The sequence below is a fragment of the Coloeus monedula genome (assembly GCF_965178545.1).
Source record: "Coloeus monedula genome assembly, chromosome: 15".
Taxonomy (NCBI): domain Eukaryota; kingdom Metazoa; phylum Chordata; class Aves; order Passeriformes; family Corvidae; genus Coloeus; species Coloeus monedula.
Genome location: NC_138795.1, coordinates 1354455 through 1369456, shown reverse-complemented (window position 1 = coordinate 1369456; position 15002 = coordinate 1354455). Strand labels below are relative to the sequence as shown.

General features: G+C 46.7%; 1 protein-coding gene across 2 annotated transcripts in view; it reads right to left on the bottom strand.

The window, feature by feature from the left end:
- PWWP2A (PWWP domain containing 2A) overlaps positions 1-15002 on the bottom strand; it is a gene marked incomplete at both ends in the record, with an annotated part of 29732 nt that overhangs the window by 1576 nt on the left and 13154 nt on the right. Inside the window, one exon of one of the 2 annotated variants that reach the window (XM_082291733.1) lies at positions 4004-6540. The exons of the other annotated variant lie outside the window; for it this stretch is intronic. Coding sequence (XP_082147859.1) covers positions 6527-6540 — 14 coding nt within the window. Of the gene's footprint in view, positions 1-4003; positions 6541-15002 lie in introns of those variants that run through there. 2 annotated transcript variants of the gene reach the window in all.

Sequence of the window (15002 nt, the reverse complement as noted above, 5' to 3'; positions counted from 1 at the left end):
TTCCCTCCTTGATTAGCACAAAACTTCCTGGGATCTACCTGCCCCTGATTAGCACAGCCCCAGCCAGAGAGAGAAGAGAAGCCGCTGGTCACCAGTTCCTAGGCTTTAATTAGCTGTGTTATTCCCAAGGGATTACTGCTGCAGCCAAGAACCAATTATATCCCAGTGCCTCCTCTCCAACATGGGCAAAGATGCGCTGGGGCACATTTAATGTGCAGCATTCATACATTGCTCATTCACAAGCTTTCCCTGTTTGGATGAATCCCAACATTTTCTTGCTCAGCAACTTCATTTTTCCCACCCCAGGCAGGGCTGTGACTGCTGGGGAGTCGCTGCTGGGGGGGCTCTGGGCAGCCCTTGGCACAGGAATCGTGGCACTAAGCCAGAGGCATCACTGCCTACCCTGACAAAGATTAAAGGCCCTAAATCAACTGAAAATTAAAATAAACTCCTTTTTTCCCTGATTGTGCACGTTCAGTGGGAATCTCCTGATTGGAAACCATCTGCAGCTGCAGCCTGGAGTCCCCAGAACTGCACATTTCTCACCCGTTTTTTCCCGAGGAGACAATTTACAAATCCTGCATTCCCTAAGTGGATGCAGCAGGATTAGGTTTGCCTTTCCTGGCCTGGCTGGGTCCTGTGCTCTGCTCCAGGCTGCCAGAACTGCCTGCCTGGTGTCCATCAGCTCCAGGAGCAGCTGCTGACCAGGGACTGACCGTCTGGCAGCTAAGGAGCTGGGAAGGATCCCGGAGGGAGCTGTGCCTCTTCTGGGGTAAGCACACACTGGCCAGTGGGTTTTTGCTCCTGTCTCTGGTGAGTGAACTGCAGCACCCCCCTCCCTGCAGGGAACAGGGATGTCAGGAACAGGGATGTCAGGAAGAAGGGGAAATGCTGTTATCTCGTCTGGGCGGTGGCTGCTGGAAGAGCTTCCTAAGTGTATTTTTGAGCGCCCAGCAGGTCCCTGGAGAGGCAGCGGGGCCAGGGCTTTTCTAATTGCAGTTATCCTATTTCCACGAGCTCCTTTGGCTGTGACCCTCCATCGTGGGGCACTTCTCTGAGGGAGGAAGAATTGCAGTATTTGGGAACTTAGGGAGAGGAGGAGGCTGGGAGCTCACAGATTTCCTGCCCACGGCTCCAGCCCTGAGCTGCCCTTGAAGCGACAGCTCTCACTGTGCCCCAACACGTTTGTGTCCCTGCTCCCAGCTGGAATGCAGCTGAGGCCATGGAACCTGGAGCCAGCAGCAGCTTTTCCAAGCCAAGATGCAGCTGATGGCTCCTGACAGGATCCTGCAGTGTTAATGCAGAGGGGTGTGAAGTCCAACCCCCCAATCCTGCTCTCACAGCTCATGCCCAGTGCTGCCTTTTTAAAGGCAACCACAGCCAAGTGAGTGAATCACAGAAGCATCATCCACATCCATCAGTGCCAGTATTCCTGGGGTCTTATCCTTAGCATGGTCCAGTATCCATCCCTGAACACTCTGGAGCCCCCAGCCCCCCTTTCCCTGACAGCTCAGAGCCTTCAGTGTTTGGATGAGCCCTCCAGCAGGAACAACCTCACTTAATATTTAATGACCAAGACAACCACAGTCAGAAATTCCAGTCCCCAAGTTCTTAAGATGCGGAGCTCAGCTGAAAATTTGGATTTCAAAATTAGAACTACCCCTCCTGTGCTTGGAATATTTACCCCAAATGCAGAACACGCCAAAAACCTCTGCAGGGCTGTCCAGTCTGCCGAGCATGGAGCACCCGTGGCTTGTGCTGCAAACCAAGCAAGGGAGGCCAAACAAAGAGCACAGAGACACTCAAGGGAAAAGCAGGAGCAGAACCATAAAAGCCGGATATGGAATGTGAATAAACCCCACAATATGACCCAGCAAACAACAGGAGCCTTTTCCTGGCTCCCTGCTCTGCCTGCAGAATGTGACGGGGAGAACAAATCCCAAAACGAAACCACGGCAGCGAGGGGGAGTTGGTGCCAAGGGCTTGGTTCTGCCCTGGTGGGCTTGGTCCTGGCACTGCTTCCCTTGGAGCAGAGGGATGAGCTCTGAGCACCCAAACACACCTCACCTGCCACGGAATCCTCCCAGCCTGGGGCATTCCCAGCTTTCCATAAAGTTCTCAAGCACAGAAAGGCCTCTCCATGCAAACCTGGCAGCCTGACATGTTCCATAAAGCAGGAGAGGAGCCCAGGGAGCTCCGAGGGAATCGGAAGCCCCTCAGGTCCAGCAGGGCCCGGCGGCCTCACCCGAAATGTTCCAAAATCCCCAGTGTATGACAGTGTGAATTCACCGTGTCACTGTCACGGAGCCACCATTCCCTTCAGGAATGGTGTCACTCGGCAAGATCTAAACTCTGATCCCTCACACTTTGGATGGGAATCTCTCCAAACCCCCTGTGCCAGAGCTGCACTTTTGCCCTCATTAAGCGTCGCCCTTTTGATGCTCGGGGCAGCAGCAAGTGCCATTAGAGGGGCCTTGTGTGGGCCCGGCCTCACTTGGGTCACCTTTATCCCTTTGCCAACCACGGGAGTGAGGATTAATCCACGCAGTAATTGCAGAGCTCTGAAATCTGCCCGGCCAACCTCTCTCGTGGCTCCGTCCCCACAGCGCTGCTGCCAACGCCGTGTCACAAAGGAAAAGCCATTAGCGAGCAATTACATTTCAGCAGGATTTCCCAGCCTAATGAGGATCGCCAATTCAAGAGGAACTGCTGCAAGGCTGAAGGAATAATGAGAGAAAAGGGATGGGAGTTTCCGTAACCCCGACAGAACGAGAAACAACCATGAAGGAAAAGAAAACCATCTGCTGGAGCTGTGCTCGGGCCACAGCCAGACGTGGGTGTTTGTCACAGCGCTTCTGAAGCATCCCAGGCTGAGCCAACAGCAGCACTTCACAGTTAATTCAGTTTTGGGGAAAAACTCCTGATTATCAACAAGAAGTCACTGCAACAACCCCTTCCCAGCAGGGTCAGTACCTCTGGGTGACCCACCAGCTCCTGGCATCCTCTGTGCCATAAAAACATTCTGTGCCATAAAACCACCAATGCTTCCTGAAAATCAGAACTTCGTAGAAATCAAGTTTATTCAAGCAGATTATTTTTTGTTTAGCCCAGGAGCTCAAGTCAACTCAGGGAATCTTTCTTCACAGTAACAAAAATGCAAGTGGAAAAAAATGTGTATAAATGCGGCCTTCTACTTGATGGGAAAGTGCAGCTCCAGTCTGCCATTCCTTAGAATCATGGAATGACTAAGGTTGGAAAAGACCTTTCAGATCATCAAGTCCAAGCACCAACCCAACACCACCAGATATTTTGGAGAAATACTTGCTGGCATGGCCCTGCTTTGAGCGCAGTGGGATGGAGCTCTGGAATAGGATCCCTGCTCCTGATCCCTGCACCACCTGATCCTGATCCTTGCTCCAGGGCAAGGAAACACAGCTCAGGACAAGGCAATTCCTCCCTGAATGGAGAAACCTCCTCTTACACTTACCTGTGGGGGCAAGATTTGTCTGAAACTGTGAGAACTCCATAAAACCAGCCCAAGGACTACATGTGCCAGGGCAGGAGCGCCTTCCCATGGCATCCCCTCCTCCTCCTGGGACTGTGGCAGAGCCACCAGAGCTTCCTTGGATCTGTCTCTACCACACCATCTTTTCTTGCTAATTACAATTCTTCCTACTGCTTGTGGGAAGCATCCAGCTGGCTGAGCATGGCTTGGGATATTTCAGCCACTGTGAAAGGTGAGGTTAGGTAGAGACTTGTCCACGTGATGGAATTCCAGCAGTGGACCAGCAACCTCAGTTTAATCTTTGTTTAATCCAGAAAAACCACTTTTGACATAAATCAAAGGCTTTGGGATCAAGGACTAATAAAGCAAGAAAGTTAAAGACATCAAAACATTATTTCCCTTTAAAAGAGCACTGAAAAAAATCAAGGCTTTATTTGAATAAATGTTACACAACATTCTTTATCATTTTTACTTCTCAGCAAACCTTAAAGGGTGAATCAGATTTTCCTCGTTCAAGTCTACAAAATGAAAGAGGCATAGTGACCATTCAATATACAGACAAGAAGGTAGCACGGAGCAAAGCTTAAATATTAAGCAACTAAAGCAAAAAAGTGAAAAGCAATACATTACTGTCACTCTCTCATTAGAATATCCCTGACAATTTCATTTCCAAATGAAAATGTGGTTTCCAACGCAATGCTGGGAAAAGCAAGGCAGACATGAGCTCCCTTGGATGCTATTTGCTCTATACCCATACTCTCCAGTGCACACCTGCATCCCTTGGGTTAATCCCTCCTGGTTCAGCTGCTGTGCTCAGGGAGGGGAGGGGAGGGGAGGGGAGGGGAGGGAAGGGAAGGAGAGCCCTGGGAGATCCGGGGGCACAGCCAGGCACTACCGGCTTCCAAAACAACAGCAGGCACTCCTCAATGCCATGTGCAACAACCCTGCCACCACAGTCCCGGGCCTTTTTCCTGAGCAGAAACTGGTTTGTGCCATGTAGTTTGGTGGCTTTTCTGTTTGGTTTTTGGGGGGGTGGGGGAAAATGTACCTGACTAGGCCAAGCCCCCATCCATTGTCAATCCAAGCAGAGGTGAAAGGCTGGCACAGACCCGGCACCAAGTCACCCCTTTCCTCATTCACATGTCTCAATCTGTCAGTTCTAGTCGCATCTCAGGCCTTGAGCAGGACCAGACTGCTGGGCCTCTTCCACTGGTGAAAAGGAAAAGCACTGTAGAACAAATATTCATCCAAATTTAAAAAAAAGTTTGTAGTTTATGATGATATCGTTATGGCAAATGGTACAATTTGAACGCACTGCACAGCACTGTACAGCCTGTTTTTAAAAAGTAGGTAGTGAATATTCAATTTCTGCATTTATAAAGAAAGAATTTAGCTCTGAAAAGCAGACACTGAACCAGCACAAAGCACGAGCTGCCACACACTCAGTGTGTGAATCCCTGACGGGCCTGGCTGGGATTTGGGGGCCTGTCCCAGCCTCTCACTTCCCCCTCTCCGACTGTTTAACAAGTATAAACCTGTTGCCAATGATAGAGTTGTCCTAACTTCAAATTCCATGTGGTTCATTCAGGCTCCAGACACGAAGAAATTGTCTTTGTGCTGACCCAGAGGCCCCTTGGAAAAGTCCCTCTGGTTTTAAACGATCCAGACAAAGACATTCTATTTTCTCCAATCCAATCAGGATATCAGTAAGGAGGAAAAGAGTTTCCTACAAGTCTTTTCATCTCTATAGAAACAGAAATTTGACTTTTAGTAGATTATGTGCACATTTTCATCTCTTCAAAACAAATATTTATTTTCCCAGGTTACACAATAAATCCCCTGCTAAGAACTTTAAAGAAATGGTTCTGCTGAGACAGTGTGCACACAATGGAAATAATTAGTGACAAATAAATTAATATTTAATAACTCAAGATTTCAGCAGCGTGTCCAGCATTCCCAAGCTCCACTGAAGTCAGTCTTACCCAAGACCTTTGTGGGAGGGGAATAAAATGGATAAAACCCAGTGGGTTTCTTTTTTTTTTTGATTTACAGCTTTTCAAAGAAGTCAACGCAAGTCAGATCAACAGCCATCAGAAATTCTAATAAAACCTTTGCTCTCTACTAGTTACCTATCTGAAAAATATTTATGTCAAAAAGAAAAAATAACCCATGATTTGAAATAGAAATGCCATCCCATTGAATCACTCTCCATTCATGATTCCCATCCTGTTGTAGGATTATAAGCAAAATGCTGCTCTCTGCCTCGTAGCCCCTCTCAAGGCTATTCCACAACCCTCAATTCCCTAAGTGTTACAACAGCATAAATAAAATGCAACCATATTCACACAGAAGGAGCTTTCCCATAAAACAGAGATCCATGGAGTTTGTGGTCACTGTCCTTTCCATCACCTCTATGGGAAATGTTGGTCTCAAATAGCAGGACTGTTCATATTTCACAATACAACTGGGTTCGGACATGCTTTGATCACAGATCACAGCTCTGCTAACACCTGCACTAAATACTAACTAAGCCTCAGAGAATGGAAAATTGCAATGCTAAAGTCAAGAATTAAAAGAAAAGTTCAAAAGTTACAGTCAACTTCCCAGGCAAATTGGCTCCGTCACTGGCACCTCTCAAAACATACGAACGTGACTGTCACATTACAAAAACCCCAGTTATCTGCAGTGAGTCTTCATCCTAACAATTCAAGTGGTTCCTTGCATGTAAGTGTCATAGAGTCTTTCAGAATTTCATGCGTCATTTATTGCAAAAAAGTTTTATAAAATATTTCCTAACATCTTTTTAAATCTTAAGGAAAATGTACATTAGGTACAGGTGCCCTAACGGTGCGAGGGGGAGCTTTAACATCTTTTACCCCCTTTCCCCTTCAAAAAAATGTTTACTACTTGGTGAAGATTTCAGAGGAAAAATAGGACAAGTCAGTCTCAGATTTCTCTCAGTCCTGATGAGCTGGTGCTCTTCGTGGCAGTGTAGTGAGGTTCCATAAAAACAGCGGGTCATTAGTGTCTCTGAGCTGAAAAGGGGAGAGAAAGGGAACATGGTTAAATGTCTTCCAGAACATATTGCAAAAGTAGGTAAAGCAAAAGCTGAGGTGGCCAGAAAAGTTACTGGCTCACCTGCTTTGTGCATTGTGTGCAGAAGACAAAAAATAGATTGACATTATCACAAGACAGACACAAGTGAGCAAACTCCTCTGGGGGCTGGGCTTTGAGGAGGAGCCACCGAACCAATCTGTTACATCTCACCCCGTTTCAGCATCCAGAGAGAACTCCAATTGTAAAGACATTTAAAGACAGCTCAGGAAGCAGGGAGATTAATTCACAAAATCCATACATTGATGGCAGCTCACAACACAAAGCTAAATCTGACCCTGCAGTGCCCTTCCACACACGAGAGCCGAGTGCCTGAGGGAGCACTGAGCTATAAACCTGCTAATGGTGTTTCTTTCCTATGGCTGCTTGTGTTTCCCACTTACTTCAGAGAACAGGAATAAATTATTATAAAGCGGACAGGAACAGCCCAAGTTCAAGCCCTGCATGAACCATCACCAGTCAACCACCAGTTCTTACTGGGAGGGTAGAGAAAGATTGTCCAGAGAAGCTGTGGCTGTCCCTGGATCCCTGGCAGTGTCCCAGGCCAGGCTGGATGGGGCTTGGAGCAGCCTGGGATAGCAGAAGGTGTCCCTGACATGGCAGGGGGTGGAATAGATGAGCTTTAAGGTCCCTCCCAACCCAAACCAGCCTGGGATTCTATGGAGCTTGTGCTTCCCAGGTACAGTGACTGAAAACCCGACTGCCTGTGTCAGCTCAGTGTCTGTGGCACTGAATTCCCTGACCTTCCTGAGTGCAGCCCATTGCCTGTTTATCAGTCATGCCACGGGGTCATTCACTCCCTGCAGGATCCGTGATTTATGGGGAAGTGACAGCTCAGCCTGGCTGAGGGCACGGCTCTCCCGGGATCCCCAGTGAGCTCACAGCAGGCTGGACTCTGCTGTGAAGCAGGTTCATTCAGCTGCTGGAGGCAGAATCACCCAGAATCCCAGTATCTCACAGATCCCAGACTGGGAAAGCCCTCCCACACCACTGAGTCCAAGCTGTGCCCAATGCCAGCCTTGTCCCCAGCCCAGAGCTCTGAGTGCCACCTCCAGCCCTTCCTTGGACACCTCCAGGGATGGGCACTCCAAACCTCCCTGGGCAGCCCCTGCCAAGGCCTGAGCACCCTTTCCATGGGGAAATTCCTGCTGCTGCCCACCCTGAGCCTGCCCTGGCCCAGCCTGAGGCCGTTCCCTCTCCTCCTGTCCCTGTTCCCTGGGAGCAGAGCCCGACCCCCCCGGCTGCCCCCTCCTGTCAGGGACTTGTGCAGAGCCACAAGGTCCCGCCTGAGCCTCCTTTGCTCCAGGCTGAGCCCCTTTCCAGCTCCCTCAGCCGCTCCTGGGGCTCCAGACCTTTCCCTACAGAGCCATCCTAAGGACTACCCCAGAACAAAGTAAAAATGTGTGTCAGGACAGGCACTGACACAACTCAGGCCTTTCCCTTCCTGTCCCACTGAACTCAGCTCAGACGGCCTTTTCCTGGCAGCCAGCACTGCCATGGGGATTCTGATTTTTCCATGTGAACGTGCTCTCAATCCCTGTATTCACTGCTGTCCACAGAGAAGCACTGCCTTTGAAAGTCCTGGCTTTTATCTCCAAAGGAAAAGCAGAAGGACACCAGGCAGCCATGGAGAGGGAGAAAAGGCATCCCAGAAGGACAAGGGAAGCAAAAATAGCAGCACATCTCATCAGGGATTAAACCTCAAGGCCATGAGCCCAAATTTAAGTAGTTACAGTAACATTTATGCACCTTCCTGGGGGATAATGCTGTGTCTGTGCAAAACTATGGAACAGAAGGCACAAAACTCCCATTTTCCTGCTACGGATTCCATTTGTAGCCAGTGGAGAAGAGGGAAACCAGGCTGCTCTTCCAGATGATGAACTACTAAAAGCAAGAACTGTTTTCTTCTTTTCCAGCCCCAGACAGCCCTCCAGCAGCAGGGCCTCAGCCACCAGGAACACAAAGAGCAGCAACACATTCTTCCCTTTATGTGCCTAATTCCCTGAAATACATGACACAGTATCAAGAATTCCTAAAACATGGCCAAACCCAGTTTTTTCATATAAGTGTATCAGAAGAGATTATTCCTAAATCCCTCAACACTTGAAATACCTTAAGAAAAGACTTTTTTTTCATTAACTAAACTTCTAACTAAACTTACTAAAAGTCTTTGAAAAATCTAGGTTTTGTGGCTTTAGTTCCTTTTCACCAGAGCCACTAATTACCCACACTGGCACCACGTGCTTTAAAATCCTGAAGCACTGCAGAGGTGCAATTAAACCCCAGCGTTTCCTAAAGCCAAACAAAAATCCTACATGTTACTAAATAAAAAATGATGCTAAATTAGCATTTAAGCAAATATTTTCTTGGAATTGTATCTGCTTATTTTACTGACAAAGCCAGTCCCATCTCCCCCTTTGTGCACCTGTTAAAGGGAGGCAAGGACAGTTCTGCCACCTGAATTTGCTGTGATTCTGTTATAGAATCTCAGGGCTGGAACGAGCACTTGCCTCCCAAAGCAGAGATTCCCAGCACATGCCTGGCATGTAGGAGACTATTCCTTATTCATATTGCATATTTGACACCCAAAACATCTGTAAACAAACATGAAAACTGACCTAGATCTGTTTTTCTCTGAAGAACAACCTGATTTCAAGTTGTTGTTACATAAATTGCATCGGCCAAGCAGGAGGCTGCACAGAGGCCCCTGGCAGGAGGGGCAGTGCAGGTCCCCTCAGATCAAACTTGCATTGCTCCAAGTGTGATTCCTGCAGGATGTGACCAGGACACAGAGGGCAGAATCCTCCGTTAGAGACATATTTCTACAAAGATTTTGTTTTTCCAAAATCAGCCTTGCTAATGACAAAGTGACAGGACAGATCCATCATCTGCTCTCTCCCATTCCTGGCTGCACTGAGCCCATTCCTGGCAGAGCTCAGCCTGATCCATTGTTTTTCAAAGCCTGCAGTTACACAAACAGCACGCAGAGTTTCACTGTCACAAATGCAATCAATATTCCAGTGCTTCATTTCAACTCCCTGCCTCATTTTCAGTATTATTTCCTGTCCTAGCTGCAACTCAACAGAGCCGTGCTTCCCCTGTGCCTCTGTCCCTGTCCCACAGGGATTGACACACCTGGAATATCCTCAGTTCCCACAGTCCTCTCTTCCTCCTCTGCACTCAGGAACGGAATCACTGGCATAGAAACTGAATTACAGCTGTTCAAAATGTGCCTGGTCCTGATTTGGGAAGTAACTTGTCAAACACAGCCCAAATAAACCCCCCAGATGCATTTCTTCACACACTGAAGAGCAAAGCCCAGATTCAAACTTGCTCCAGGGGATCCTGATTTGTTCCCTGAGCCAGCTCCTACCTGCAGGCTGCTGTTAAGTTCTCCCCTCAGGCCACGGGCAGGCAGGAAGAGGAGATCAAAGATGCCACATCCCAAGGCACAAGCACAGGGAGTCACCTTTTCCAGGTTATTCCACACTTTTTTTTTCCCTTTTGCTCCCATGTCTCTCCCTATTGGATGTGCAAGGTGGCTCAGGTTTTCTAAAGTCTGAAAGCCCTGGTCTCTCAACAACACCCCCTTTCCAGCTCCTGCTGTTCCCACCTCCAGCCAGGAACACCAATTGCTTTTTCCTGGGGGAAGCACGGAGCTGTGGATCCGAGTTCCTCTCAGTGGTTGGTGCCTGGCACTAAGGTGCTGCTCCAGGGAGTTCTCCCAAACTGCCCCATCTGGGAGCAACAGCAAAGCCATGCAGGGAAAAAGCAGGATGGCAAACCAGTCACCAACTCCCTGGCACCAGAGCCCTGCCTGGGAACTGCTGCTCTGCCTTGTGCTTACACGAGGGCACTTGTGTCACTGTTAAATTTAAGAAGAAAAATCATAAATTAAATTAAATGGCAGTCTGGATTGTATCCACATCCCAGGTAATACAGATTGAAATGTATGAGTAAATCATAGGGAATCGTAACCTGCTATTAGGATCCAACAATTAAACCCCAATAATCACATATTTCTGACTCGGGGAGGAATGGCTGCTGTTTGGTAAAACCCATCCAAATGACCACAAACACTTCTTACCACTGAGGTCAGACTAGACCAGGTGCCTGAAAATGCCAGGATGGTGAGCAGGGAAGAGAAGGGAAAAGCCACCATACCAGGGGATGTTAACTACCTAGATAGCCACATTATGGACACACTGCCAGGGGGAGAGGGAACTCTTTAAACTAAAATCCAAAGGTGTCACAGAGAGCAGCAGCTGGAGGGGGTTAAATGTTGCCTGGGAACTGCCATCCTCAGTCAGGACCAGGATCACAACAGAGGTTCTTTCCATTAGGGATTAAGGATAATTTGAAGCTGGATACTCCCATCCCCATCTCTCAAGCCCGATCTAATGGATCTTCAGTCAGCTGGCAGCTACACAAGCTTTCAGTGTTAAATGTGGGTGATCCCATGTCACTCCATGATCAAAAGTTTTGTTAGTTATGGAAAAATTGCCTTTTTAAACAGTCCTAGTCATTGTACCCAAGGGATTGTGCCACCACACACTGCCATCCAGCCCTTTAGGCTTGAGCTCAGTGCACGTCCCTCCCAGCTCAGTCTTTATCCACAGATCAGCAAGGGACCTCCCTGCACTGCCTGAATTTGCTATTCCTGCAGGCATTTATTACAATTAGAAAGCAAAAGATGGGCTGAAACAGCCTTTCCTTGATTATCAGTCTGCTCCTTTCCACTGCTCCTCAGCCAAGAAAGCAGCTCTGTTTTCTCACTGGACTGCACAAAACAGGCAGAAGGACAGATGATGATGCTGAGAATGAGCTACTAACATTTATTTTCCAAAATTCACATTCCTATTCTACTCTGACATTTTTAGCAGACATGAAAGAAAATCACTATCAGGACTTAGGAGAGTTAAACAGAACCAGGCCTAGGGCTAGCAATGCAAAAAGCAACTCTTACCCTTCCTCACTTGTGCTACTCTTAATCCTAATCACAGTTAGAAACTATGTTAAAGAACCCAAAGGTATTTTACAACATGCCCAAAAAAATAGTATTTTTGGCCTTGCACAGACCTAAATCTCCCCCACAAACCCCACGCCAGGGTAGTTCAGTAGGGACCAAACAGAAAACAGTATCTGAAAGAGATATCAAATCATCAGAGATGATCATCTGGCTGAAGGGTTGACACAAAGTTACAACTCTAATTAGACAGGTAACAAATACTTGTTCAATGTCCTGCATGGCTCCACTTCAGAGACACACAAGCATTTCCCATTGCTTCCAGCTTTGCTCCTGAAGCCTCACACCTTCAAATACCTGTGGGAAAAGAAAGCTAAGTTTTGAAATAACTGCCCTCTCTCCCAAGGCATTTTAACTGCAGCTGAAGATCTTCAGAGGAACAGAACACCTATACTAGAAACTCATCATGCCCTGTCCCATTCTCCCCTAAACCAACAGGCAATAAATATCCAACAACCACACCGAGGAATTTCATCAAGTCAAAAAAGCATCATTTGCAATTTATCCCATGAAACTGAAGGAAAAATAACAGTCACTCTCTACTGCTGTTTGCCTTCTGAAGACAGTCACAGAAGGACTGAAGGTGGGAAAAACCTCCAAGCCCACCAAGTCCAGCCTGTGCCCAAGCCCCACCTTGTCCCCAGCCCAGAGCTCTGAGTGCCACCTCCAGCCCTTCCTGGGGCACCTCCAGGGATGGGCACTCCAAACCTCCCTGGGCAGCCCCTGCCAAGGCCTGAGCACCCTTTCCATGGGGAAATTCCTGCTGCTGCCCACCCTGAGCCTGCCCTGGCCTAGCCTGAGGGATCGATCACCAGCACAGGGCTACTCCTGGTGGGAGCAATGGATAAATCATGGATAAGCCATGGAAAGTGCCTCTACCTCGGGGCTGTGTCCCAGCTGCAGCACCAGGCACTGCTGGGGACCACAGGCACATCAAAGGGGGGTTTGCAGTCCAGCTAAAGCAGCCCCAAGCCTTGTCCCAGCCTCCAAGGCTCTTCTCCCCCTGTGCCTGCCTGAGCCAGGCTCTCCATCAGCCCAGCCCAGCCCCTGGAAACTCTGCTGCATCCACAGGAGCAGCTCCTTTGCAGCTAAAGGAAAATCAGGGACGAGTATGGAGAGGAGATTTCCAACTTGCTGTAACATGGTGTTGTAAAAAAATAATTTAACAAAACTAATTATTTGTTTGGAGCCCTGTTCAGTCTGCAGAGATACAGCACATTCACTATGAAACTGAGGAAGAACTTAAAACCCAGCAGCTACAAATCAAAACTGACTTTAAATGCCTTCCATAAACAGTTCTTTGAACATAAAACCACCCAAAGAAAGCCCTCCCATACCTGCTGCTCCCCCAAGTGAACATCTGAGCAAACTCTGCCTATGTAAGTTGCAGTGCTATTCTAATTTTATATAAATTAAGAGAACAAAGCTTCCGGGTCTTCTAAAGAAAAAAAAACCAATGTCAATATTGACTTTGCCACTACTTGGCTTAGAACAACTAACTTAAAACCAGTTCACTTGAGCTTCTAGACCTCAAGGAAGTGGTGTAGACATCTGACTCACCTCACGTGGGTTCGTGACTCCAAAAAGCAGTTTGCTTTAATAACAAAACACAGCTTATTTACTTAAAGAAACTGTTTCTGTTTGCAGGAGAGAATACAGAGAAGTGAAACAGATTTTTTTTTCCAATTTTTTCTTTTTTCTTAAATGAAATATATTGTGTGTTTATCACATTCAAAAAGCATTGACCAGTGGGGCTTTTTGGGAACTGTTAGAATGCCAAGGTAAAGCTGGTATATTTGGAAGCTTAATTAGCCATTAATGACCATCAGTTTGAGGAAAATTTGAACAGCCATGTCAAATGTGTTTGACATTTTAGACTTCCAATAGTTCTGTGGGCACGACAGAATAATTTTAAAAAGGTAAAAAGAAACTGAATGCTTTAGTAAGACTAGACAGTATCATGAACATATGAAATTAAATCTTTAAATAAAAATATTTTCAGGGTTTGATGATTAAATCCTTGCCCCCATTTTCTTGTCTGTTTAATTTCAGTCTGAGCTTAAATTTTTACACCTGTCACAATTCTGGAAAAACCAGGATGAGAACTGCTTTGGGATAAGCACCAGGAGACTCTTCACAAGGCATTGCAAGGCTGAACCTGGAATGGGTTGGAGGACACAGGAATTCACATGGTCAGGTAAGGACCAAAACTCACAGGAAAAAAAAAGTCAAGTGCATTGCATGAAAATGCCCCAATACTGAGCAAAAACCATGCAAGAAAAGCTGGAGTGGCAGTGGAGAGTGGCTCTGACTGGCTCTGAGATGGAAACTGAAAACATTCCCCACTGTACAAGTGACATTATCCACAGTCTCTACTCAGACATATGGCCCAAAAGCTAATTAAGGGAGAAATTTAATCAACTTTCCAGAAAGCCCTCTACAGAGCTGGTTCTGAAGCAAAAGGGATAGGTAATTAATAATCTCCAAATTAAGACTGAAGTATACCAATAGCATTTACATCAAGCACTTAATCTTTAAGAATGCATGAAAAAGGACAATTTACTTTTTAAGGGTGTCCTCTAAATCCGGCATACAGATAAAATACTCTGACATCCTGGATTTGTTTCAAAGCTTTTTGAGAAACACACACAAATAATTCAGATTTAGTCAATTTTATTTACAGTTTGTTTTTTTTACATTTCAGAGCATTACACAATTACATATTCTCATTTTTCTGACCTGCAAACAGATACCTTAAACGGAAATATTTAAAAAAAAAAAAAAAAGGAAAAAAAAAAAAGGAAGTTAGATACATCCAAAATGCAACAATTACACATCTGACAATTCACAAAGTGTAATTTACTAGGACGTATCCTAAGAATTTAGGAACAACCAGTCAGGAGAAAATCTGACCAATTTCAGCAATTGATTATTTACACATTCAAAACAAAGCCTCTCTTAAGCTAAACCTCCAGGCAAATGGCCTGAAAGATTTCTTCAGGAAGAAAGACCAGAATGATTCACACCTATGCAGCATTAACAGCCCTTGATCCCAAACACTGAGGCCTCCTCAGCTTTGTCTTAGAGCTACAGGCATCCCTCGACTTCTCCGACCCTGAAGTGATTTAGTTGTGCCCCCATGTGCATAGAAAGGTTGAGTGTTTAAGTGGTCACTACGATAAAACCCCATTTAATCTGGTCTTTAAGTCACTAAAATTCTTCTTCCTTACAACTCTGAGCACGTCTCCAATGCCATTTAAACCGGCCCGCTCGGGACGCGCCGCCCGGAGAGGGGAGTTTGAACCCACTGGGCCTGGCCAGACTAAATCCATTAGAGATTGGTTAAAAATAATCTTT